Source organism: Chaetodon trifascialis, chromosome 1 (assembly GCF_039877785.1).
Source record: "Chaetodon trifascialis isolate fChaTrf1 chromosome 1, fChaTrf1.hap1, whole genome shotgun sequence".
Lineage (NCBI taxonomy): Eukaryota > Metazoa > Chordata > Actinopteri > Chaetodontiformes > Chaetodontidae > Chaetodon > Chaetodon trifascialis.
This window is the reverse complement of record NC_092056.1, coordinates 16,749,423-16,776,453: the sequence shown is the minus strand read 5'-3', so window position 1 is coordinate 16,776,453 and position 27,031 is coordinate 16,749,423. Positions and strand designations below refer to the sequence as shown.

General features: G+C 46.2%; 3 protein-coding genes across 10 annotated transcripts in view; 2 read left to right on the top strand and 1 right to left on the bottom strand.

Annotated features, from left to right (window-relative positions):
* Positions 1–27,031, bottom strand: part of def8 (differentially expressed in FDCP 8 homolog) — a 276,782-nt gene that overhangs the window by 40,007 nt on the left and 209,744 nt on the right. The window lies entirely within an intron of this gene.
* Positions 1–27,031, top strand: part of cox4i1 (cytochrome c oxidase subunit 4I1) — a 110,936-nt gene that overhangs the window by 57,553 nt on the left and 26,352 nt on the right. The gene's annotated exons all lie outside the window — the stretch shown is intronic.
* gse1b (Gse1 coiled-coil protein b) overlaps positions 1–27,031 on the top strand; it is a 168,269-nt gene that overhangs the window by 125,937 nt on the left and 15,301 nt on the right. For 4 of the 6 annotated variants that reach the window (XM_070960801.1, XM_070960795.1, XM_070960808.1 and 1 more), the window contains 2 exons: positions 15,989–16,186; positions 23,324–23,532. In XM_070960801.1, coding sequence (XP_070816902.1) covers positions 15,989–16,186; positions 23,324–23,532 — 407 coding nt within the window. Of the gene's footprint in view, positions 1–13,915; positions 14,106–15,826; positions 15,879–15,988; positions 16,187–23,323; positions 23,533–27,031 lie in introns of those variants that run through there. The other 2 variants (XM_070960824.1, XM_070960816.1) reach the window with 2 other exon arrangements.

The window sequence follows — 27,031 nt, the reverse complement described above, 5'->3', positions numbered from 1 at the left end:
GTATATGTGTGTGTGTGTGTGTGTGTGTGTGTGTGTTCAAGAGAGACAAGAAAGACAAGAAATAGTGCAAGAGAAAGGAAGAGCCGCTCCACTGCGTTCAGGTGGCGATTTTAGCTTTCTTTTGTCTTTCAGTGTGTACATGCCGTATTAGTAAGGATTTTCTGACAATCGTGTTTTAAAATGCAGATTAGCCAAAAAGACTGAAAGCGACCCCCACCCCCTCAAATTAACTTCTTGTAACATTGTTACCGGTGCGGTTGTGATTATTATGTAAAGCGCAGCCCCGAGGCTTTCTGCGTAAGCTATTTACGCTCACTGTAGGCCCTTTTATGTAAAATAGTATTATTGGCTTTACTTGGTCGGTAATACGTAGTCTCCAGTCCTACTGGCTCCTTTTGAAATAATTGGAGAGCGTCTGGTCAGGGCTGCTGCTCCTGAGCGGGGACGCTCGTCTTTGAAAGGGTTTTTCTCAGTATGAATGTGACTATGACTGCCGTGGGGACACATGTTGACCATTTGGTGCTCTCGGGTGAAAGATCTGACCCTGTATGTCACGATGTGTGTGTGGACGCACGCGTGCGCGTGGCAGGTGGACCGTGTTGAATCACTTCCCACGCGCTCTTTCACTTCTCTTGAACTGCAGGCGCGTACAACAGCTGCTTCTGTGAGACACACACACACACACACACACACACACACACACACACACACACACACACACACACACACACACACACACACACACACACACACACACACACACTACTTATCACACACCTCACGGGTTTAAAACGCGGTCTACAAACAGCCGTGAAGCAACAGGCTTTAGCGAACACTGTGCTGCGGGTTGGGTTTATCTGCTGCCAGAGGGAGCCTCGTTGTGTGTTTTAGTTGCTGCTGATAAGGTTGGCCATAACGGCAAGAGCAGGGAATTAGAGCCTCCGTTTTGTTTTTTTTTTTTTTTTGTGAGGCTGTCCTCCTGGTGTCTTTAACAGCTACTGACTGGTGCTGGAGATAGGTCATTCATTACAGAGGCATCCGTCTGCCATGTAACATGGCACTGTGCTTTCATTTTTAGTATAATTTGGCATACTAGTGGTGTGTAATCCGTTATTTCTTACTTTTGCTTCCATGGGTTACAGCCTGGTTTCTCACATAAGACCCAGAAATGGCTCACAGCAGGGCCAGGCTCAGAAAAGTACACTATGGGGACACTAAGAATTAATGAGGGGACACATTTATTTTCATCAGTTGACACTTAAAGACACTTGGAGATGTTCTATTTCACCGATCGCTAGCAGTATATGTAGAGTTTAAGTTTCACCTACTCCTTTACCACTCAGGACATTTTGAATATGCCTATGGACATTGTTTTTTGATGATTATTTACTTTCATATAATATGTCACGAATTCCATACAGTTGACAGTAATTGTCTTCCAGAGGAGGCTGTGGCCAAGTGTCTATTTATTAGGTACCAGATGTCAAAGCATGTTTGGAATTCGACAGAAAAAAAATGTTGTTTTGGTGTGGATCCAGGAAGCATGTCTGTTGTTTTTCCTCATAAAAGAATGTGCTTAATGAATGAAACAGATACACTGTATACTGTACTGTAGATCCTATGGTTGTCAGTCACCATATACTGTATGTTTTGATGGAAATCTTGATCCAGATTAAGCCATGGTGGATGTATGTGCTCTCAGAGGGCTTTCTGGTTGCATTAGTGATTTATTTTCGCTGTGGTCAAAGTGATACTTGAACTATCACCCTCACCACTGATGGCAGCCAGCGTCACCACTGCGCTATAATGTCTTTCATAAAGGAAAACTCCCACGTGAACACACTCAAACTGGCATTTCTGTTCATGTCAGATTGCCGTCACTGATCAGGTGTTTAGATTAGGTTAAAATATTGGGGGGGGGGGGTTAGCCAACAATATTATACTGATATAAACAATCTTTTTACATCTTCAGAAAGCATCAATAGAATAGTTGTTGTCCTGTGTTGGTGTTTTTTTTCTCTTACAAAACCGGTCAGTGAGTTGGAGAGTGAAAGCAGCTTCTGATCTTAGGTTTAATTACGGCAGCCCTTTGTTTTTTTCATTGGGATTACAATTTGTGTGTTTAAAATAGCGCTCCCAGTAGTGACATTACACATGTCACTGTTGGAGGTTTTATTTTTATTGTCTGGGACCTCTCCCTGTGAGAGAAATGCCAGTGTCTTGCCTTAACAATTTCAAGTTTTCCCAGAACAGGATTAGCCAAATGTGTTTTTATAATGACTAACAGCATTTAACCAGGTCTGTGGTGCAGAACAGTGAGCTGTCGAGGAAGTGTTAGATTATGATCAGTCGTTACAAGATATGGGAGCTACAAGTGATTTTGACCCATCTAAAACTGCATAGAAGTCAGTGTGTTCATGCACACACGTATGAGCTACAGATGCACAGTCTGGATACTCTGGGATTTGTGTACCATTTGCCGACTGCACGTCTGAAATTTTAGCAAACTTCAAATGGTGGCAGTGTGATGGAGTCTGTTGTTTTTGCCACAGTTATGTAACTTTGATGGCTCTGTCGTTAGTCTGCCCTTTGTCATTTCTGAATCAATTGTTGAGCAGATTTAAGATCCTAACATGCACACCTTAAAAGCTAAACTGATAGTGTGGCCACCGTAAGGTGTTTTGGGCATTAATATGTTTCAGTTTTGGCCTGCCTGCTATGCTGTGCACACTGTATGTATGGTTATATACAACACTGTCAAGTAGCAAGAAGTAGTCAATCATATGCTCATTGTGAACCACAACTTAACTTCTCTATGCGGTTCAGTTTGTTCCCCAGCTGGCAGACACCCAGCTCTTGATCTGTATGTCTCATAGTAATGGCAAAAGACATGAAATTGTCCAGTGGCAGAAATCTCAGATCTGCATCACTTCAGAAATGCAAAGAAGTATTCTTTATCTGTCTACCAAATTTCTTGAAAATGAAGTTTTTGTCAGGTCCCATTTACAGAGTGACAAACTAAGTAATGGCAACAAACACAACCTCCTTGACAGAATTAAAATAAAAATTGAGTTAGCTTACTCGTGGATTTATCCTCCCTTGTCACAGACTTACATGTGTCTGATGGTTCAGCACACGATAAGAGTGCACAATTACTTATGCAAATCTTGCTCTGAGAAACAGAATTTCTCGCTTGTGATCTGCCATTTCCAAGTTGTTGAACCCTTCCACAAGGTTGGCATATTTTCAGGTGTCGTTGTGCTGTTTGTCATGCTGTGGTAGCCTGCAGTGCTGTGAGTGTCTGGGGGCTAGACAGCAGCTGTGTTGAGCAGAGTGTTGGTGACAGTTTGTCTGTGGCAACAGCACCTGGCTCTGTTTAGAGAGTGATTAGGAGAGTCCCAAGCAGCTCCCCATACTGTTTACACAAGGAGCCTGGAGTTAAAGGTGACCCACTTTGCATTTCCTTATCAACAGCCTGCGTTGATAGCTTTGAATAGCACAGACTGTAGAGAGGCCTTTGCATGGGTTTACATAGTTCCCTATTAGAGAGAATGGGATGTGTTTGACTGGGCGAGGCTTGGATTTGACTAGCATTATAACAATGTCCTGGGGTGGTATGAAAATGTGGGTGCGCACATCGCTCTCTTTATGTGCAGGGCAGGGTTGCTGTGTGGTCTGCCTGTGTGATGGAAGAGAAACCACTGTAGGATGTTTGGGAAAGAAAGGTTTTCCCTGGCCTACATGTCTCCAGCTCTTCCACCACCTCACTCTCTTCTCCTCCCCTCCCTCTTGATCTCTCTTTTTCTGTCTCCCATGCTGGAGCTCTCCAGGTACGTCTGTTAGATTTTTGCTGTGGTATGCCCTGTGGGGTGGAGAGACTAAGTGTGTGTGATTGTTTCTGTGTAAGCATCCCCCACTGGGTGTAAAAACAGGTGGTAAAGGTAAGTTGTAAATGTGATGACCAGTGAAGACAGCTGAACAAACAGGTCATAAAGTATTTTTATGCTGGAAAGACAGACAGGCAGAAAGTTGGATTGACATACAGACAGATTCACAGGGAGAGTAAGAAAAGCTTCCTTTGGTTCAAGACTTTTTTCTCATGTCTACTCCTTTTTCTTCGTATTTCACAGATAGAGCTGCTTATAATTTTATGTGTGTGCTGTGTTTACTCTGTGTGTGTGTGAGAGAGCAAGCTTAACCTGCTCTGTAAGCTTGGCCTGCACAGAGACACATGTCTCTGTGTCACCCCACGTTGCTGTTAAACCATTGTTCATTTTTCACCACCAGGTATTGTGTGTGTGTGTGTGTGTGTGTGTGTGTGTGTGTGTGTGTGTGTGTGTGTGTGTGTGTGTGTGTGTGTGTGCGCGCACACTCAGGACAGGGCAAGGTTGGTAAATGCTTTCAAAGATATTAAGGGTGTGGTGCTCATTTGCTTGTCACACCACCTGAACACACTCACACACCTAATGGCATGTGAAGCTATAGCAAGACAATTCATTGTACAAGAAATTAACTTGTTTGAAGTCACTCCACTCTCTTCAGGTAATGTAAATAATGAGTCATCCCCAGTAAGAGATGCTTTAAAACTTGTACAGTTATCAGTCAGTTCCCATACACCTGCTGTTGTTGATGAGTAGATGCTGCTTTTGGCTCAATTCATAGACTCAAGCCTCTGTGTAATGAGGACTGCCCCTCTTCGCATGCTCACTCTGCCTTGTCACAAGGCTTAAAAATCCTTAAACTTATCTCGTGCTCTTTGTGTAAATCTCACAGAGAGAGAAGTCGAGTTACCTGGTCAGTGTAGTCCATGGAACGTGGACGTTTTTGTGAATGCAGATGTCACCTGTCCTGTTCACTCTCATATCTGTTGTTTGTGGGTGGTGTGGTGGTCAGATGTAAACAGATCTCTCGTCACCTGATTTGCCCCAGTGCTCCTCCGGATCAAGGTCATTGATCATTGATCTAATCCTCTCATAGAGTCCCAAATTGAAGAAAGTAGGAGTTTCACGTGTTTTCTTCTTCAGTTAAACGTGCGTTTTACTCTACTTAACCCCTCATCTCTCAGCTTTCTCTTGACTCAGCTCGGTTGTATCTTTGTTTGTGTTGTTGTTTCCACAGCTTGTTACTATCGTCTTTTTTTTCTGCATTTTTATTTGCCAAACTTGAGCACTGTGCTTGTGCACCATTTAAGTGAATCACAATGCACGCCAGTTGAGTTAGGCAGAGTCACACTGCTCTCTCTTTGTGTTTGTGAATCCCATGCTTCAAGACTCATTCTCTGAACTGCATTGGACACATGCTGCTTCCATATCCAGTGTGATTTCATTTAGACAGCACCACCCAGCACTGTGCTCAGCAGTGGAGTAATTACCAACAACCTTTTCACAATGTTAACTTTGTTTGTATTCTCAATCTTCAGCTTGGATTAAATTCTCTGAGGGGAACTGGTGGGAGGGGGAGAGAAAACGGTTTTATTCACACACCAAAAGTCAGCCGTGCTACGTTGACCAGACCAAACCACATTCTAGATATCTTAAGATCATGTGTGTGCCGATGTTTGTGTAGCTGATGTTTGCTGCTGTAGTTGTCATACCTCAAAGTCTGATAAGCATTGGCCAAACAAACACAACACAAGCAACACGAGAGCAGTAGATAAGCCAATCGTACACACACTCGTTGCTGACCATACTTGACTGTTGCCCTCACCAAATGGGGCCTCTCTCATTCAGTATTTTTTGATGTGTGTGTGCACGCCCGCCTCTGCACATATCATACAGCATGTGTGTCTATCCATCTTGTCTCTGTGCTTTCTCCAGTCACACTCTCACAGGATAACCCAGTATTGTGCTAAAGGCTACTCTTCAACAAAGGCCCTTTCTGTTGCTATCACATCATCATCTCTCTTTTTTTCCCATCTAACTGTGTCTGCTTCAATCTCCATGTCTGTCTGCTTGCCTCTCTCTCTACCCCCCCTGTCCCCAAGATATCTGCTATATCAGCTGACTGTCATATTGTGTGTGTCTGTTTGTTACCATGCCTCCTTGTGCATGAGAGCAAGGTCAGACATGTGCCTGAAGAAGTGGAGTGGGTTTTGTGGCCAAGTGTTTTAATCAGCTCCTGGGCAGAGCTGCATGCCTGTGTTGGTGTAGGCCACAGTTGCTGTGTTAAACGTGCTCTCACAGAAGATCGAGTTGCCAGCAAGATTTGTTTTATCTGGCTGGTATTTGCATCACTAAAGGGTATCCATTTTGGACACAGTTCTTTTTTTAAAAAAAATTTCTTTTTATATCTCATTTCACATCTTCCATATGGGTCATTTCTTATCTCGGCAGCCATATGTGTTTCCTCTTTGTACTGCAGCTGACGGTCAAAATGTACCATAACTGAGTAAATAGATGAAATAAATACACAGAAAAGCTTTTGCATGCCTTTCAGATGTAATTACATTTTAGAAAAATCTCAATGTGTGTGAGTCTCATGCTGTTCATTGGAGGTGGATCTTCAACTTGAATACTGGCCACTCTTAAGTAAGGCTGCAAACTGAAGATTATTGTCTTTATCAAGTCATCTACTGGTTGTTGTGTTTTTTCGATTAATCGTTTGGTCTGTGAAATGTCAAGGTGTCATCAAAGGTCATGTTTTTGTCTGACGGTATTCAGCTTACTCTGAAGAGAAGCAGGAAATCCTCCCATTTGAGAAGTTGAAACTCGAGAAATCATTGCATTTTCTTCTTTACTTTTGTCTGATAACTGACTGAAATGATTAATCCATTATGAAAATAGTTCCAAGTTATCTTTGCCGCTAATTAATTGACTCATCTTTTCAGCTCTACCTTAAGCTGAGGCCACGTTGAAGCTGTGGTAATTGTGCATCTTTTATCTCTGAGCTCTTGATTCATAGATGTTTCCTGTGCAGACTGGGGAAGTCATGAGGATTTGTGCTTCTGAAAGAATGGGTCATTCAGCTGTCAGCACAGAGGACATTCTTTGTAGGCCTGATTTTGAAAGGTTGCACACATTCCACTGGTCCAGCAAGCGGCCAAACAATACCAATGCTAAAATTGATTGTAGTCCTATAAAAAAATCGAAATCCCAAAAGAGAGCCATTAAGAATAACGGTTTGATCCTCAAAAATCTTGCCAAATAGTAAAACTTTTCGATGAGTTTCTATTCTTTAAATAACTAGACAGATAACTTGAGGGATGAGGGACACCAGAGGTCTCAGCTCTGCAGCCAATAGAAACCTCATCTTTGTTGCTACTTACTGAGATGTGTGACCATGGCCACGGCGGGTTGTCTCCTGCTCACCTAGAGGAAAGAGGTTCACTCATCAGACCAGACAGCATCCGCACATTCACACACACGCACACACGTACAAACAGGAACACACACCAATTATACCAATTACAAGATTACAGCAGGGCAACTCTCAACCACCAGACCCTGCTGTGGAAAGTTAAGTGGGTGCTGTGTGTGTGTGTGTGTGTGTGTGTGTGTGTGTGTGTGTGTGTGTGTGTGTGTGTGTGTGTGTGTGTGTGTGTGTGTGTGTGCGTGTGTGCGTGTGTGCGTGTGTGCGTGTGTGCGTGCGAGTGCGTGCATGTGTGTGTGCATGCTTGGTGGAGCCGCTTGGGAGTCAAGGCCCATGCAGAGCACTTGGAGTGCTAATTAGGCAACCACAACCCAGCAGAGTACATCACAGAGAGAAAGAGAATGGAGGGGAGAGAGAGGTTGAACAGAGGATAAAGTGAGGAGTGTGTGTAGGGGAGCCAGCAAAAACAACACTCATCTCCCGAGGAGGCTTGTGTGGAGGGAGAGAGAGAGAGAGTGTGAGAGATGAAGAGAGGAGGAGGGAGAAAGATGACTATAACAGAGCTTACCAGAACAGAACAATACAATTTATCCATGTCTGTAAGACATGTGGACTGTCTGTGTGTTTGACTGTTTTCATGCGTGCGTGGCTACAAGCGCACAGAAAAGCATCACAGGTGCAGAAACCGTGATAAGCTCCATGGCAGGTCCTTCTTTGTATGTATTTGCTTCTGTTTGTGTTTTTGGTTCATGTGAGATCTACAACATCTGTCATATCTCCCTGTCTTACTGGGAAGAGCCACACTGCCTGGCTCTCTGTAGCAGGTGAGGTTGATTAAAAGAGAGAGATGACAGGACCTGGTGATGGTGATGATGATGACGGTGAGTCAGGGCTGATTCCCTACCTCGCCTCTCAGTCGAACAGCTGGGCTGAGGCTGAAGCTGGCCCTCTCATCAGGGGAGCGGCAGGGCTATGTCCCCCCTCAGCGAGAGGCTGCAGAGGGCACAGCCACACAGACAGCAGCTTGACTCCTGGGGCATGGACCACAAAGAGCCAGAGACACAGACAGAAGGCTCTTATGTGTGTTTGTGTGTGTGTCTCTGCATGTGTGTGTTCACACTTTCTAAGCAGCGTTGTGAAGCGTAACCAGACTGTTCTGTCATACGCCCACGCTGGTGTCTCAGAGAACACAGCCACACACTCCTCAGATGACATGCACACACACACACAGCCCCAGCAACCCCTACCACAGCCGCTATGTAATTAACAGACAGAGGAAATGGCGCTGTTGGGGTGGGTGAGTCGGATGCAGGGAGGAGGAGAGGAGAGAAAATCATCTCAGCTCGTGCCTACCCTCAAGACACAATCTGTTTCTGTGTGGCTGTGTGTGTTGGAGAATAAAAGAGAGGAAGGTGAAGAGAGGGAAAGAGATGCCGGCTGGTCTTTTGAAATCTCTGTGTTTTTGTTGCAAGCTGCTGGCAGGCAGTTTGGGTTGGGGGGTGGTGGGGGGGTGAATACAGAACGAGTGGAGGGGAGGAAGAGAAGGAGGAGGTGAGGCATGAATAATAAGGTGTGCGTACACATGCACACTCACATACACAGCCGTATCATTTAAAAGCCACACAAGGTAAAAGAAGGGAAGACTGCTCTCTTTGCTCTATGCACAGAGGTGTGTGCATGTGTGTGTTCAAGGCAGTGTCAGCGAGCCAGGTCAGAGGGAGATGTACTCTGTTCTCTGCTGTAGCTCCATAATGGAGGCCTGCTGTATAATGACAGCTCAGACACAGGCAATACTCCCTGTCTCTCTTATGGCTTCTTGATTGATCTCTTGCTCCCCTCCCCTGTTTCTCTCTGTCTCCCCTTTTCTTTTCCCCTCCTTTCTTCTTTTCTCTGTCTTGTTCTCCAGTGGAATTGTCGCCTTTGATTCTGCTGCTCTGCAGCCACAGTGCTGCTGTTTCAGGATTTCTCTGATATTAGGGTTTGTCTCTTTGGTATTGAGTAAAAGAGATGGCACGCATGCGCACAGACATGCACTCACAGGTGTGTGTGTGCATGTGCAAATACACGTACACACACATACACATCCATCCTATAGTGCCTGAGGGTAGATTGCTCTGACATCTCATCTCAGAAGTCAAACAAACCTGGAACTACCAGAGCAGGTTTATCCTGCTGTGCTCTCTCTCTCTCTCTCTCTCTCTCTCTCTCTCTCTCTCTCTCTCTCTCTCTCTCTCTCTCTCTCTCTCTCTCTCTCTCTCTCTCTCTCTCTCTCTCTCTCTCTCTCTCTCTCTCTCTCTCTCTCTCTCTCTCTCTCTCCCTCCTTCTGTGCGTGTGTGTGTGTGTTTTGTGTGTTCAAGACAGAGATCATGACATACATCTATTTGTACAGTTTATGTTGAGGCCCTGGTGTTCATGTGTGCTGGTGTTTACAGCCACTCTTGAGGATGCTTTCTATTTTGACCTGCATGAACGACCTTTGCTTTGTGTTTTTGGAATGCCATCCTGTCCAGCTTGAAGATCATCCTTTGTTTTTTATCACAACTTTAAAAGCTGCTTATGGGGTCAGTACATGAGTGCTATTTATAAACCGTATGTTGCGAAGTGTTGATTTTGTCAGCCACAGAGTTGTTTCCTGCTGTCATTCAGTCAGTTACACCGGCGTCATTTTTTAAGCTCACTTTAGCCTGAACCACTCGACAGTATGGCTGTGGTCGTGGCTACGATGCCCATATTACATCCTGTTTTGCTCGGTTGCTTTCGTCCATATTGCCGCATCGCTGGTATTTTAGGCACCATCATTTTTTCATTTCTATCTGTCTTTAGTTTCCTTCATGCTGAACTTCTTACATGCCCTCCTCCCATCCTGTTCATCCCACTGTCAGCACATCTTCAGCCAGCTTGCAAGTCAGTCAACCATTCATGATGACATGTACTCATCAAGCCGACTCTAAATCCCCCCTGTATCACTGGCTCAGCTACTTACTCTAACTCATTTCAGCAGGGTGGATGGATGGTTGAACCTGAGTCCCCCAGTTTGAAGTTTGATTTCCCGCTGAGTGATGTCTCAGTTTTTTCAATACTTGCAGTAGTCGTGAGCAGTGTTTATAATCTGAGCAATGAGGGGGTTTCCACATATCTAAGACAAGATTGCATGGGAAAAGGTGTTGTTTATCTTGATGAGGTGTTGGAGGCGTCATGGTCTGCAAAAACGTCAGTAAACTCATGTCACTTGCAGCTCTTCAGCTAACCAGTTGACTATGACACAACTTGTTAATTATTTCTCCCTGCGGCATTTAAAACTGGTGTGCTGACAAAAAAAGGCACTAAATAATTCCCAAATCCCACCAATTTTAGTTGTACGTCCAGTCGCTTGATGGTGAACACAGTTTAATGTAAAGCAGCACTAAATGTTTGTGTTGTGTTAGTAAATAGAGCTCTGATAGTACGGCAAAGAAGAGATTAGCAGAAAACAGTGAGGGTGCTATTTGTTAGAGGAAAGTAGGAACAGGAATGTAGGAGTGGAACAAAACACCAAACCACAGAGGCTGTGTTACACCGGAGCTTCAAAAGTATTCAAAGCCGAGCACAGCACGGCTTTAAGACATGCCGCTTTAGTCGCCTGCCTGACCACACATGTTGAGCCAACCAGTTTATTGCAATGACATCTTTATTGCTCATTTGAGGGCAGACACTGACCGGTTTGGCTGTGTTCCTATTAGCAGGACCACAGTATTGTGGCATGACTAAAGTGTTCTATATCAAGCCACTGGAAAAAGAGGCATCTGCTGCCCCAGTAAAGTAAAGCATGGATACACAGTTCGTCGTAGGCACTTCCAGTCCATGCTGTGTTGGACTTGGCCAAGCCAGGTTTGTGGCTGGATGAGATAGATGTGCCAGCAGCACTGCCCTGCTAGTTTTAACGAGCTGATAGGCAAATCCCTTCCTGGTTAAAGATTAACCACTCGCTAGAGCTGCCACTGCATTATCTCCCCACTGGCCGGGGCATACAGGAGCCAAGAGGATTTACTTTATATGCATGTGTGAGAGAGAGAGAGAGAGCGAGAAAGAGTAATCTGCATTCCAACCAGCAAAAGGGTGGAACTGTGTGTGTGTCAGTGTGTTTGTTTGACTATGGGAGTTAGTGATCGGCTTTTCTCCCAGTGGGGTGTTAAAACTGTGTGTTTACTGTATGCCATTTAGCAGTCAATCTGGTCTGTGTGTGTATGCTTGTGTGTATGTGTATATGGGCGGGATCATGTTTGTGTGTGGTTTGTTGTAATCTACATTCCTTTTTTCATGGCTTTGTTTTGTTCTCCCTTAGGGTGTAACAGCATTCAAAGGGTTAATTACATGAGGAAGCTTGGTGTGTAATAGACTCCTTTAACCCTTGGGTTGTCACTAAAAAATGTTCAACTTTTGCTCCAGTGCCAGCAGATCTAATTTATTCATATTTCCTAAGACCTTTGCATCAAAGTTCTAAACTTTACTGGTGGATGCATCCTTTGTCCTCTTCATAATCCACAGCAATATCGTTTAAAACCTATTTTCCTTTGTGTATCACTGGATTAAAGGACCGTGACATATGCTGTTTCATTTACAGAGGACTCCCTCTGATTAACTGGGAGACAATGCCATCTGCTGGATGTTTGAGCAAAGTCAGGGCCAGAGACTGCCTGAAATACTGAGCATGGGTGTTGTAATCGAGTGATGTTAAGAGGTGGAGGCATGCTCACTTATCTGGAAATTCATAAGACATTAGTCATTCTGGGTTGCTTAGATCATGCTAGTTATCATTTCCTGTTCTGAAAAGAGAGCTTTGACTTTCACGGCTTCTGTTTTCTCAGAATAGAAAGAAAAAGTGGAAACAGAGTAGAGAAAGCTCTGTCTTGTTGTACCATGTTCATTCACATCACATACTTTAATGCCATCATTGATATCCACTATTGTGGATATATGCCACTCTTCATTTTTCCAGCTATTAGTATAGGGTCTTGTTGATTACTCATAAATTTGCACCTCTTTTTGTGTTTTTTGGGCATTTTTTCCTTTATTGGACACGAGACAGCAGAGAGTTGACAGGAAATGGAGGCAGAGACATATGGGATGACATGCAACGAAGCCACTCTCAAACCAGGAGAGTTGATCAACCCCGAGGCCACGAAGATGCCACGTGCGCCACATATCTGAGTACCAGCAGAGGGAGACTGAACAAGCATCATTTTAGGGAAAGCTATGTCAGCACCTGCAACTCCCCTAGCCCCTACTCTGCTGTGGTTCTCTAATTCAAGCTCCTTCAGACAGACAAGATCAATGCAGACAGGAAAGAAACACGCTTCTCCAAAACCAGCAGGGTGATGTTCGTGATGCTAGACAGGAAAGGGGTCTAAGAGAGAGACAGACAAAGACAGAAGAGAGTTTAGCGGGCCTCTGTTTCCTCAGGGGAGTCAGACCGTGGCCTGAGGAACAGAAAGGAGCTTTGTTGAGAGGTGGCCTTTGGCACAACGCTGGCCACCGTGCAGCTTTACCCCAAAGATAATCTCTGTCCCTGTCATCACTCTCGCTCCCTCTCTGTTCTGAGAAAAGTAGCAAGTGACGGAAGGAGGAAATGACTAAAGAAACGACTCATTCACACCCCTGCAATGGCAGCAGGATGGCCAGAGGGGAAGTGAAGCCCACGCTTTTACTCTTTTCCTGAGTCCTCCACCCTCGACCACTATTACACATTAGTCTTCTCCACCCTGACAGCAGTTCATCCTCATTTTGCAGCGCGTGCGCATGTGTGTGCACACGCGCTGTAACCGTTTGATTGCACGACCTTGCTTTTGGCCTGACTTCCTTGTTTGTGTGAAATGGTAAAGGCTGATTTAGAGATAATGGCTTTTCATTACTTTTTGTTTTGGATGTGGTTGCTTTTGGTTCCCTTTCATATTTGCTGCTGAGCATTTTCAGTTTTTACAAAACAATTATGCTAATAAAGCGAATTGAATTGAATTGAGGTGGATATTCGAACACAAAAGGTTTTCTCTGTTATGCTGTGGGGCTTGACACAAGCCAAGACTTGTCTTCTTTCTTTCTCTTTCCTTCTTGCTTTCTTTTTCTGTCGCTCTGTCTCAAGAAGAGAAGGGCGCCTCACATATTTACCCCCCCAATATACATACATACACATTGCCTGTCGCTCTCCAGCAATGGGGTCAGATGTGGTGACCGGCTGAGCACTCTCCCCTCCTCCTCCACCTCCTCCTCTTCAGCGCCTCTCCTCCTCTCCGCTCCCCTCCCCCTCCTCCAGCTCGCCTTGGCAGGGCATGCATGCCTGTGTCTGTTATCTACAAATGGCTGAGGAATTATAGGTTGAGAGGGGAGGAGGAGGAGGAGGAGTGAGGGAGAGTGTGAGAAGGGAGGGAAGGGGGGGTGAGGTCATGTGACATCGCAGCAGCTGCTAGGTTAAGAATTTCTGTTTTCTCACTTAGAGAGAGAGAGAGAGAGAGAGAGAGAGAGAGAGGGAGAGAGAGAGAGAGAGCGCTAGAGCAAGGAGGGGAGAGATAGGCAGCGTGTGTGGTGTGTTGCTTTGTTAGATAAGCTCTAAACGGTCTTTGTGAGAGGCAGCGCAAGAGACAGGAAGGCAGGCAGGCAGGCAGGGAGGGAGAGAGGACGGGCGGGAGGAGATAGATAGACGGAGAAAGAGAAAGGGGAGCAGGAAGATGGTGTGTGTCCTGTCGGTGGCTGCCGGTGTGTGCTGGGCTGGGCTCAACGTGAAGATGCAGCCATGGGGGATCCAGGCGGCTCCACTCCTTTGTGCAGTAAGGACCTTCGGCCACGCTTTTAATCTATGAGGGGTTATGAACCACTGCCAGACCTCTGGCAATGTGCCTCTGTGTGTATTTGTCAAGCTATGTGCTTGTGCTCTCTTCTTTCACTGTTACTCGCGTCTTTGGCTGTTTGCGCTGTGGTTTCATGTGTGTGCTTGATACAGCCTTTTAATACAGTGTGCTCTATCTCTGTAGTATGTTAGTTTTTACAACAAAAAAGTTCTGTGTGTATTTCTTTTACTCGTTCTCTTGACTTCTGCTGGCTCTCTCTAAAGAGGGAAGGAGGAGCAGTACTCCAGTGTCTTGACAAAGTCACGTTACAAGATGGGGCAGTTGGTGTGTGTTTTTGCTTGTTTGCTCATCTCTCAATGGCCCCGTGTGTGTTGTTCAGACAGTATTCATTGTTGATTCCATTATTAATTGTGTGCTGGGTTCATTCGGAGTACACTGGGTGACTGGGAGGTTACAGGCAGGACAACTCGAGAGGTGTTGGGAATGTTATTCACTCTCTCATGCCTGACTTGCTGCTGTGTATGTCCATTCACACACACACTTACAGACAGGGTGCTATGCCCCTGCTGTCCTCTCAGGAGGAAACATGATCTTTTTATAGCCCTCTCAGCCTCTGGGGTAAACCCAGATATAACTCCAACTTATCTAATTGTGCTATTGATACACTGTAAGAAAGAAGCTTGTATTTCAGTGAGTATGTCTTTGTCTTAGAGTATTAGTTGGACGTTTACTTTGAATGTTGATTCAAGGAGGATTCTGAACAATCCCCAACGTGTGTGTGTGTCTGTGTATGTATGTTTTGGTGTGATGGATAATACCTCTGCCACACACAAACTACTTTAGACTGAACCTAAAACTGTTCTCTGAGCCAGCCTTAATTTGTGTGTGTCTGTGTGTCTGTGTGTGTGTTTCACTCAAGCACGTAGAGCTATCACACGCCGCTCTGGCATTTAGGGATTCCACTGACCGAGGGGCTGTCAACAGGGTGTCATCTTTCAACACATGCACAAACACACACACACACACACACAGGAAGAAGAGGGACGTGTCAACTCACCTCAACTTCTGTGACACAAAAAATCATCCTTTTCACTGCGGATGCTGGGTGGCGACTTCGTCTTTTCACTGTGTAGCATTAACTTTTCTGTCTGGGTTGAACTGAAAGCTCTGAAGGCCTCAGAACCCTCAACTCAAGAAATACCAAAATTCATTAAAAAGTTGTTGAAATTCAGAAACATTAGTCTATTTCCTGTTACAGTTCTCTTCCTTACTGAGTAAAGAGTCTTAGTAGTGCCTCCCTGGCAGCACTAAGTGGATCAAACATGATATGATTGGGACTTTAGTTGAAGGAGCCAGTTTGTCCCAGTTTTAATGCTGAATTTGGTAACATATACAGTACTATAATATACTGCCATCAAGAAATATAGACACTGCGGTAGTGTTGGAGCATGCTTACTATAGGTGTTGTGCAAACTCTGTGGCCATGGACCTCCAGCAGACATGCAGCCAGACTAGATCTCTCTCAGTGAGGGAATGGTGACCTGCCCTCCTAACCTCTCACCTCTGCCCTTAACCCATACAACCAAAACCCCTCTGCCCTTCACGCCACCAATCCCCATCCGCCCCAGCTGTCACAAACCGAGACCCAGCGCCACACTCCGCCCTCACTGTGTTTGTGTCTAAGGAAAGAGCCATGCGCCTGACTCTGTTCGCATATGTTTGTCTGCATTGGTCTTTGCGTATTTCTTGAAGGTATTTTTAATGTCTCACATCCTCATGACTCAAGCTTTCTCTTGATTCTTTCACCTAAATGCAGTATTGATTATTAATACTTTCCCGTTCTCCCTTTTGTCTAATGGTAGGCATGAGCCATGAGCCAAAGTCACCATCGTTAGGAATGATCTCCACGGCGACCCGTACCACGGCGACAGTCAGCCCGCTCACCCCGTCGCCTCTCAACGGCTCCATCGTAGCAAATGGAAGCCCAGCTACCCAATCTGCCCACTCTGGATTCGCTGCAGCTCTCCGTAAACTGGCGAAACAGGCTGAAGAACCTCGAGGTAAAGCCACACAGCCTGTGACGCGACACTCACGACACAGTCAGGCTGAAGTCTGCTGGATGGCAGCGTTTTGCTTGTAGAAGTAATGAAGGGATTGGTAACAGTCCTGCTGCCTGGGTCTACAGACAGATGTGTACAGGATGTGCAAAGTGGACTTTCATTTGCTGATGGAATTAAGTGTTAAGATTTATTTTAGCGGGTATTAACACGTCTGGAAAGGTCAGAAGTCATGCCTGTAAACCCGAAGGATTAGGTGTTCTGTACCTCCTGTGCCCCGTGTGCATGCGCTTGTGTATTTGATCTTTGTGTGTGTGCGGCTGGCATATAGGTGTGTGTGTGTGCCATGTTCCACAGCCGGTTTGTGGAGCTGACAGCAGAACTGCTAATAGCAGTGGGATGATATCCACACAGGATTGAATTAGTTGTTGTCCCTGAAGATACGAGGATGAAGAGGAGCCTAGCTGACCCACTTAATGTGTGAGTGCATGTACGCTCAGGTGTGCTTGTCAATGTGTGTGTGATGGTGTTATAATTTCATACATATGTCCACACACACATACACACAACAGATAGAAGGCCATAGAATTCCCATATCCCAGTGCTCGGTGCTGTGGTTGTATGAACATGAAATAAGCATCAGGTGGTTGAATCACTGGTTATTAACTCAGACCACCTTATTTCAGAAATTCAGAACTTTCCCTTTAAGGCTGAAACATTCTTGTTTCAAATGCAAATGGGGGGGGGGGTAGATTTCTCTGGTTTCTTCTTTGCTTCCTGTGTGCTTGATAAATGCAAATAATATGTACATGCAAGCATCTCCCAAACCCATGTGTACAGTGTATGTTAATTACACATACATAAACATACAAAGACAGCAGATTCTACTCAGAAGAGCCTCAGTAGATTCTCACTGTGGAGTTTATTGTGGGTGTGTGCATTTGTGTGTGTGAATATGTATGTGTGGCTCTCTGCCTTGGCTCCGGAGAGGCCCAGCTACCCCAGCTGTCCACCCTTGCTCTGGCTCTTAAATCAGATGGTCCCCTGCTTCCTGGCTGTCCCTGGACACCTTGCCCCCCACCCAACTGCAGCCTGGGACCCAGAACCCTGCAAATGATTTATGACCCACACACACAGCGAGAGCGAGACGGAGCACTCAGCCCCAACCTCTCCTCACCTCCCTCTCGATCCTTCTCCCCTTCATCTCTCTTCACTCTCTCAACCCGACACGCCAGCCCCACTGCTTTCTCACTCTGTCTCTCTCAAAAAGAAAAATCCACTCCCAGAGTTCAGTCCTGCCTTTTCATTTTATCATGGACTTTTTTTTCTTTTTATTGGAAAATTTTTATCTCTGTTGCTTGTGCCCCTTTTTGCCAGTTGCAGCTGGAGAACACAGTGATTGCATTCTCTTAGTCATGTTTTTTTTAATCTCCTCTTAATAACTTCTGCTTTTTTATTTTTCATTGTGTTAGGAGGTGAGAATAAGTGTGTGCTGTTCCATTTGTAATTCACAATCTACTAAGCCAGAGAGCTCCTGTCTGTGTCTTTGTCATACAAGCAAACGCTAGATCCTGTCTGATTAAGCCCTTCTACCTTTTTATTAAAAGCACAAAAAGCCCCTTTGTTATTTTTGAGGCCCGCTGACTGTGCTGCCTGGCTGGTGTAGGCAGTGATGTGTGGGTGAGTCAGCCGTCAGGCATAAGGGGCAACTCTGCTTGTGTTAGGAGCACCAGCTCCAGGGTGGGCAGGGAGGCCTGTAGCCCCTGGAGCTCCAGTCACCTCACTGTCTGCAGAGCCTATATTTATAGGCAACACACACACACCCAAACGCCCCCACACATGAAACAGTTGTATTTGCAACTGTGTAAGCCTCGTGATTTCTTCGCATGCTGCAGCCTGCTGTCCTTTCATTAGCTACTTTGACTCAACCTCTCCTTCGCTCTCTGTGTCTCGCTCACCCTCTGGTTGATGCTGTGGGGTGAGTAGTGCAGTATGTATGAGGTGCCATGACTCAGTGTCCTAAGGCCTAGAGGAATTAGTTGGGTTTGAGCACTAGTATTACTGCCACTGGCTGCTGAACTGATTTAAGACCCTGAGCACGGCTGCTGTTTATACACACACCCACACACCCATACGCACACACACACCCATACGCACACACACACACGTACAGACACATACGTCGTCACTTGTCTGTCGCGAGTATAATGAATAGCTCTGTGTACCGAGTGCTGTGCTGAAGAGGGGAGGTGATGGATAATGAGTATCAGAGCAGCATAAAGGACACACTCTCATCCTGTGTACACTTGCAGGAACACACACACACACAACATACATAGACACAGATAACACACTGCCACAAAAAGGCAGGCCTGCTGATATCTGATTAATTAGGCAGACCTGGGTTTAATCCTCTCAGTTGTTTCTTCTTACACACTCTTAGACACATACACACCACCAGCATTTCATGACAAGCAGCGTTCACACCAACTGCAGTACACTGCCTGGAGAGAGCATGAAGAGAGGCAGAATAAAGGTGTACAAGATAGATGCAATGAATTGGCAGGAAAAAAGAGGAATTGGAAGTAATTAGTAGATTTGTGAAAACCTGAGGTGTTTGTCACATTGTGTGTGTGTGTGTGTGTGTGTGTGTGTGTGTGTGTGTGTGTGTGTGTGTGTGTGTGTGTGTGTGTGTGTGTGTGTGTGTGTTTGTGTGTGTTTGTGTTTGTGTATGTGTATGTGTGTGGCCGGAGGCTCCCCTTGTTTCTGGGAGCCCAGAGCATGCTGAGACAGGGGGGCAGTGTGTCTCTGACCCCTCCATCTGGAGCCTGCCTGGAGCTCACACAGCCTTGCTGTGCTCAGTGTGTCTGTCTCAGTGTGTGTGTGTGTGTGTGTGTGTGTGTGTGTGTGTGTGTGTGTGTGTGTGTGTGTGTGTGTGTGTGTGTGTGTGTGTGTGTGTGTGTGTGTGTGTGTCTGTGTGTGTTTCTTGAAGGCAAAACCCTTCAGGCTGTGGCTGTCCCTGAAACACTCACAAACAAGCTCAATCGCTTTCCCTTCCTCTCTCTCTGTCCATGCACAACAACCTCACACCACTCTGTACTCTGTTTAGTAGCAACGCAGCATTTAAGCATAATATACAGTTTGTACAGTCAGCAGAAGGCACAGAAGATTGCTCCTCTTATTTCCATCCGCCATCTTGTACTGTCTTTCTTTCCCTTGCTGGCACAGCAACACACACAGTGCTCTTCTCCCCTCCCCCCACTCAGTGATGCAGATTACAGGCTTTGTGTTGTCAGTGCGTGGCCAAGACTGTAGTAGCAGGTGTGTGCGGTGTTTGTGTGCATCACTGGTTATTGTGTGTCTCTGAGTGTGGGGATGTTTATGTGTGTTAGAGTGCACGTGTTGAGGCTTGAGCTAGTGCGTGCTGGTGGGGTGGCATATGGATGCAGGGTTGGCTGGGCACTGCTATGCACACCAGGTGTGAAATGGACTGTTTAATTAAGTGCTGATGTTGTTGTAATGCATGCTGGGAGGGGGGTGGGTGGAGGAGGAGGGGTGGGGTGGGTGTGTTGGCAGGATGGAGAAGAGCACCTTCTGCCTGGCAGGGCTGGTGGCTGGCTACACTTGGCTGTTTTGGCAGAGACGGTGTTGGAGGTGATGGTGACAGAGAATTGGTCGGGGCCTTTTTTTGTGTAGTGTTCCTATCAAGGCTTAGTGATCCAGTGGGATTCTTTGCTATGGATGCTGCCCCCCCCCCCCTTTGGTGTGGTGACATATTGTGGCTTTTTGATTGGCTGTGTCAGTGGCTGAAGTAAAAGGTGCCATCTATGCAGCTACACTTTGCCACAGCCTCTGACCACAACTTGGTTTGTTTGTTTGTTCCTGCTGTTGGTTTTGTCTTTTGTGTGTGTGTGTGTGTGTGTGTGTGTGTGTGTGTGTGTGTGTGTGTGTGTGTGTGTGTGTGTGTGTGTGTGTGTGTGTGTGTGTGTGTGTGTGTGCGTGCATGTGCGCGCGCACACGCGCATGTGTGGCTCAGCTTGAGCGGTCAAGTGTGGAGGCAGTCTGGGAGAGTGGGACTGGTAATAGAGGAGGCGATAGAGAAAGGAGCTTCACATTAATCACACACAGCTTGGGACTGAGACAGCGCTTGATTTCTTTCTCTCTTTTCCTTGCTCTTTCTCTCTGTCTCTACCTCTTCTGTCCCTCTCTCACTCTCCCCCAACCCCATCACCACACCACACACATGCACACATCGCTACACACCAAGCAAGTGACAATCAGTACAGCTAATGAAGTGCAGGTTGAGAGCTGATGAGCCTATTTTCGACTCTGGGGACGAAGGCTGTGCTTCAATCCTCCTCCTTCTCTGCCTTCTCTAGCTCCCTACAGGGCCAGCATGTATGGCCATCTTCTCTCTGTATAGATGGAATGGGAGGGGCATATGGCAGTAATGACACCAGCTTGGTGGCAGTCACATGCCTTATGTATGATTTTTCTCCTATCAAATGGCACCATGGTGTGAGGGAGGGGCAGAAAAAGGGATGGCTATGGAAATTGGATCAGGAAGGTTGAAAATGGACAAGAGGAAATCTTGGAGGAGGGATGCAGGCTTGATGAGGAGGCTTATGGATACACGTGACTTTCTGTGGTTTTAACAGGAAGATACAGGGAAACATATATAGATGCACACATGCAAACATCTAACCATGTAACATTTCCCTAAGCCCTTTCCGGCTGTAAGTGTTTATGGAAATTGTGCATTGAGTCTGACAGATCTACGTCTGGTTGGCAGGCACTGTGTTTGAAGAACAGAAGGAAAAGGAGTTGGGGTGTATGAAGAGGTGGTGGGTGGGTGGTGGTTGCATGGGGTGTTGCTAGAGAAAAGGAGGAGGGAAGGATAGAAGAATAATAGCTGTTTGTGTGTTTTTTGTGTGTGTATACGTGGCGAGGAAGCACGCCTAGAAGTGTACACACATTCTGCAAGCTGCACGGAGACAATGAGGCCGTTTGTAGACGGTCCTTGTCTCTTTTATTTCCTTCTTCCTCTCACCTGCTTCTCTTCGTGCTCTCTTAATTATTTAGTCTTCCTTGCCTCTTCTCCTGTCTGCTTTGCCTCTACATGGAAAAGGAGGAGGAATAGGAGGAGATGGGAAGGGGGGGGCGGGTGAGAGAAATAGATAGAGTAGAGGTCTGTTGCTTAGCAGTTCAGAATCATTGTGATCACCCCCACTCCACTCCTCTCTACCTCCTCCCTCCCTCCAGCCTTATTTGTTCCCCATCCTTGCTTATGTTTTGAGTATGTGTGTGTGTGTGTGTGTGTGTGTGTGTGTGTGTGTGTGTGTGTGTGTGTGTGTGTGTGTGTGTGTCTGTGTGTGTCTGTGTGTGGTGAGTGAATAGGCTGTGACACTAGAGCTGTATGAAGTGTAGCTCCATTCCCCAGGCTGAGTGGGCTGCTATTGATTGGCCTAGTCTTGCACGGGAGAGTAATGGCTCTCCGAGGTGAGGCGGGGGGCGGATTAGGCCACTAATTGCCATTGTGCAGACAAGATATGCCTCCCCTCCTCAATATTCCCCCACTGTGTCTCCACCACCCACTCACCCATCTTCACCCGTTATCTCTCTGCTTTCCTCTCTGCTCCATCTCTCACCTCACCTCGCATTTTTTTTTGCACTCTCTCTTGCAGTTCCCCAATCACTCCCCACGTCCTGTCATTTTTCATTTTCATGTCTGACCTCACATGTACCATCACCATCTTTTCCACACATATCTCCCGCCCCCCTCCAACCATGACTCACACATAGATTTCCAGGCTCACCTCACTACCATCATTGCTTCTCACCATTATTTACTGGTATTGATTAAAATTAGGTGTTTAAAATCAGTCAATATCCTGACTGCACCTACCATAAGCTGACGTTGTCTGTTAGGTTATGTTGCCACGGAAACCGAAGCAGGGAAGAAGTGGCAGTTGGGTAGAGATCTGTGGTTTTTGTTTTGATGGTGATAATTGGAAAGGAAGTAGACCTGAAACTGGCCTGAGGTTTCAGCGACCTTTTTTTTACGCGGCTGCATGTAAGCACGTTGAGGCACAAAAGCACACTACCTGCACGCACACACATAAAAACACACACATCTCCTGCTGTCCTTGCTGCAGCACCAAAGTGTGTGTCCCATTGAGAGGGTTGTGACCCAGTTTGACTGTGTAAAGCTGCGCTCGCTCTGAGCGGAAGAGGCATACAGCACACTGTACTGTCAGGCGAAGAGGCAGAGGCTGGGAGAAAGAATGAGAGGAAATGGAGAGATGGCACACAAGTTAAAACAAGGAGAAAGCAAATTAGAAATTAAGAAAAGAAGGGAAGACAGAAGGACAAATGAGAGACAGAAGGGAAGAGACATTTGAGAGGGACAGAGGATGTAGCGTATATGTGGGGAGATAATGATGCGAGGTTGGAGACATGAAAATCACAGTGATTTAAGTATGTGAATGGGAGCAATGTCACACGAGAGCTTTGGAACTGAAGTGAGGGAAAACGAGATGTGTGGAAAGCGACGCATGTGACCAGACCGTGACCCTGCGCTACAGGGTTTCCCTGGAGGGCTTTGTTAATGTGGCACAGCTACAGCACAGCGGAGAAGCTCATTGGGCTAGCTTTTCACCACCTGCTGTGTGTGTGCGTGCGTGCGTGCATGGTGAAGGGGGAGTTCTGTGTGTGGCTGCAAGCACTGCTGACTGTATATACATTCAGTATTCATGTGTGTGTGTGTGTGTGTGTGTGTGTGTGTGTGTGTGTGTGTGTGTGTGTGTGTGTGTGTGTGTGTGTGTGTGTGTGTGTGTGTGTGTGTGTGTGTGTGTCCTGCATGTCAAGGCTGTGTGACTCTCACAGGGCTGCTCATCCTGATCACTGTCACTTCATAATAGGGGCCTAGGGCCATCCATCTGGCCCTCTGTGTGCGCGCATGTTATTGGTTGCCATTGTAGTGTTGCAGCCTCCTTTTATTCCCTACTGACGGATCATACAGTACTGTTGTTACATTTGCCTTTTTTTTAAGAGAGCAAAACAATTAGCTTATCTTATGTTCCGTCTTTCACTGAACTTTAATAATAATAATTATGAAAATTTGTCTCTGTCGTTCTCCAGCTGCATCTTCCATCAGCAGTGAGTCCTCTCCAGTGTCCTCCCCGGCCACTAACCACAGCTCTCCAGTCAGCACACCCAAGAGGGGTCCACTCGGTCCAGGGCCCGTCCTGGTTCCCCCAGCAGGCCACAGCGTGCCAAACACTCCACCTGTAGTCACCATTGCTCCAACAAAGACGAGCAACGGCCTGTGGAGGAACGAGGGACGTCAGGTAAAACCATATTCAAACACCCCTTTCACTGACCTTGAGCCTGCTCTCTTCCTTTCTCGGGCTTCCCCTGTTTCCTTTCAGTTGCTCTCTCTGAAGTCTGGCTGTTATAACAACATTCAAGTGTTCTCATTCTTCAGTTTCAGCTGCAGCTAGCACACACATGCACACAGAGAGGCTCTCGAGGGATTATGGATTTTGTAGATGGCCTGTAACCCATAGATTGGTAGTACGCATTTGACATATGTACATGTGACATAGCTGATAGGCCTATGAACGTCTGCTTCCTCCAAAACCTCCCCTCACCACCCCTGCTCTCATGGCTCCATGCGTTAAACAATGCCAGCTGCCAGAGGGACATCGAGGTGACAGCCTCAACGGCAGCTAACATCTGTGCCCCTCCAGCCCCCCTCCCACTTAGCCCTCTTGCCCTCAGCCCCTCCCAATTCCAGAGCCTTTAGCTTCCTAACCCCCCACCTCCAGCCTTGCCCTCTTCACTCAAGCAGTCAAGTGCATCCTCTGCCTTGTCACCCCGGACACTCTCTCTCCGTTACGTAGTGGGTGAGGGAGAACGAGGGAGGGAGAGGGAGAGCTGCTTGCTTTGATAAGGAGTGGATTATGGATTATGGCCTTGCTTTAAGCCTTCTTATCTCAGCTCAGGGCTAATAGTTGAGGCCAAGCGCACGGTTATGAACAGCACTCGGCAACATGCGGAAACTCTCCGAGACACTTTGACGGTTCCCCGGAGACAGAGAGAAGGGGGATAGCAAAGGGTGAGTGAGGAGGTCAGCCAGCCAGCAGTGTGTGGTAGCATTTAGGCCATTGTCCTCTACCCTGGACAGCCCCCCGACCCTCACCCCCTATATTTACAGCTTTTACGAAAGGACCTTTATGTAGTTCAGGGGTCAAGCAAAGCTGGGAGGTTCTGGAGAGATGGGGGAGCTTTCTTAATGATGTCACTCTTTACACCATTCCATCAGCATAGCAAGTTTAAAAGAGCAGAAGACGAAATAAAGGGACAGAAGCACCCGCCACTCCCGTCCCCACAGCCATATATTCTAGCTGATCCTGTGTGTATATTTGTGTGCATCTGCTTGTGTGCTTTTGCATGCCGTTTTTCTGTGTGCAAGAGGTCAAGCCCAAATTGAAAAGGTTGGGTCACTGGGTTTGCAGTGCCTCTAGCAGGCTGGGGCCACCCAGCCAAAGAATGAGGAGGTTAAGGGAGGTGATGTGGACAAGAGAGAGGTTGAGATGAGGGGGTAGAGGTTGGGGGGATAGCAGCAGGGATGCGTCATGAAAGCCAGCGTCATAGCATCTCCCCTATTTCTGCGGCGCCGCTTCAGCGAGCACATATCAGCCTGTGATCAGTCACAAAGAGCCATGGGGACGTAAAGGACACAATACAGAAGCACCATCAAAATGTCCCAGTTAAACAAAGATGATATTGTCTGGAGCAGCCATTGCTAATCACTGATCAGGGAGGATGCATCATAGAAGAAGGGTACTTTTACCCTTGCCTTTACCCTTGTCTTCATCTCTTACCCTCTGTGTCTACTATTATCTTTCACTTTTTACCCCAAATCTTTTCCTGGGTAAAATACCTGTCTACCATGTCATTACCAGCATGTGTTTTTTCATATGACAGTAATGGCATGGTGTTGTTGAAATCAAGTGTGGGGCGCAGTGACAAGTGGACACACACAGCCAGAAATGAAGATGTGAGTCTGATAGAAGGAGGAGAAATACAGGCAAACCAGTTGCATACAGAGGCAGCAGTCTGTTCTCTGGATCTCCTTTAAAGCATCCGTGAAAATCTTGTTTGTCGCTGTGTATGTATATGTGTGTCATGCTCTCTCTGTGTTAGAAGGGTTGATTAGTGTCTCTCTGGCTGAGATATGAGTCTGTCTTTCAGAGGGGGGTGATGGGCAAGGCAGCGAAGGAGGGAGGGCTTGGTGCGTTGGCATTTTGCTTTAATGACTGCAGGAGTCTGCTCCCGCTGCTGCCTGTAATTGCTTTTTAATTGGCAATTTGGATTCATGGCTCCATCTGAGAGGCGTAAACGAGCGCTCTACAATGTGCGGGGTCTCCCACCCTCGCTGGGGGTTACAGGGGCCTGGCTGACACAGAGGAAGATGGCTGTTAATGGATGTGTCTTTGAGTCTGAGTGCTTGTGTTTGCGCTCTGTACTGTGTATGTGGCATGCTGCTGGTGAATAGTGTGTGTTTGAGAATAGAAGGCTGTTTTTTGGCAGTGTGAAAGGTCAAAATGGGATGGCTGGTTGGTGGTTGGTTGGTAGGTGCCTGAGTGACTAAGGTCCCTCTCTAATGGGGATAGAAGCTTCTGTCTTTGTGGTGTGTGTTTTTCCAAGGTGCTGACCTGTTACACCTACACCTTTTGCATGTTTTTCTACAGACGTGCATCCACACATGCATGTGCAGACAGACACAAGCAGCAGCTAAACCAGGGGTGGGCAACCTGTTCCACAAAGGGCCACTGTGGCTGCAGGTCTTCTTTCCAACCAAGCAGCAGCACACCAGACTTGACTCATTCAATCAACTGATCTCACTCTTCAGACAGCTGATTGGTCAAACTGTGAGCTCTTGCTTGGTTGCAGCCACAGCGGCCCTTTGTGGAACAGGTTGCCCACCCCTGAGCTAAACTAAAAAGATGTACATACAGCCATGTGCACACCTTCTCGTTTACAAGCCGGTTCCTACATTCCTTTCTTTTTAATCTGGTTTACAGTGACAGTAATAATTGTAAAAAGAGGAAGCAGAAGCCAGTCAGTAGCAGAACTGCGGCAGCAGCAGCACCATGCTTTGTTGTTTTGCAGGCGTCTTTGTTCCATCCTCTCATGATGGGATTTCTGTGAAATTTGTTAGAAAGGAACAGTTGATTCAATTTTAGTGGTATCTCTGTCTGACAATTGAATCAATTGACAGTTATTGAGTCACAGCAATGATTATGAAACCATGCTGCTGTCACACACAAACTCTGTATGTGAAGCGCATTGAACACAGATTCAACATTTGATTCATACCAACCATCGGTCAGCAGATAGATACCAGGTAACCAGATTTCAGTTCAATCACACTTACAATTAGATTGTGTTAGGCCGATTGTATTTTTGAATTGTTGCTTCTATTTTACTTAAATTGTTATGTTTACCGATCCATGTTCAGCTTGTTGTCCTAGATTAGAGCTGTATTTCTATTTCTGTCTCCCTCTAAGTCATTCTTGGCTTTCAGACTTAATAGTTGTTTTACAGTGAGACGATCTTACATTCAATCTCCCGTTAATCTAAAATAGATTTCAGTCCACATCTTATTCTTATATTCACCTTAGATATATATTTTTTTACATTTCTATTCATTTCTTTAATTGTCTGGCCATCTGTTGAAATGAGAAAATGAAACCAGTGAAGTGACCTTTTATTTAGCAAGGTTTCAGTTATGCAATGTTTGGTTTACACAGCAATAGCAAATGTTTAAATATTGAAAAC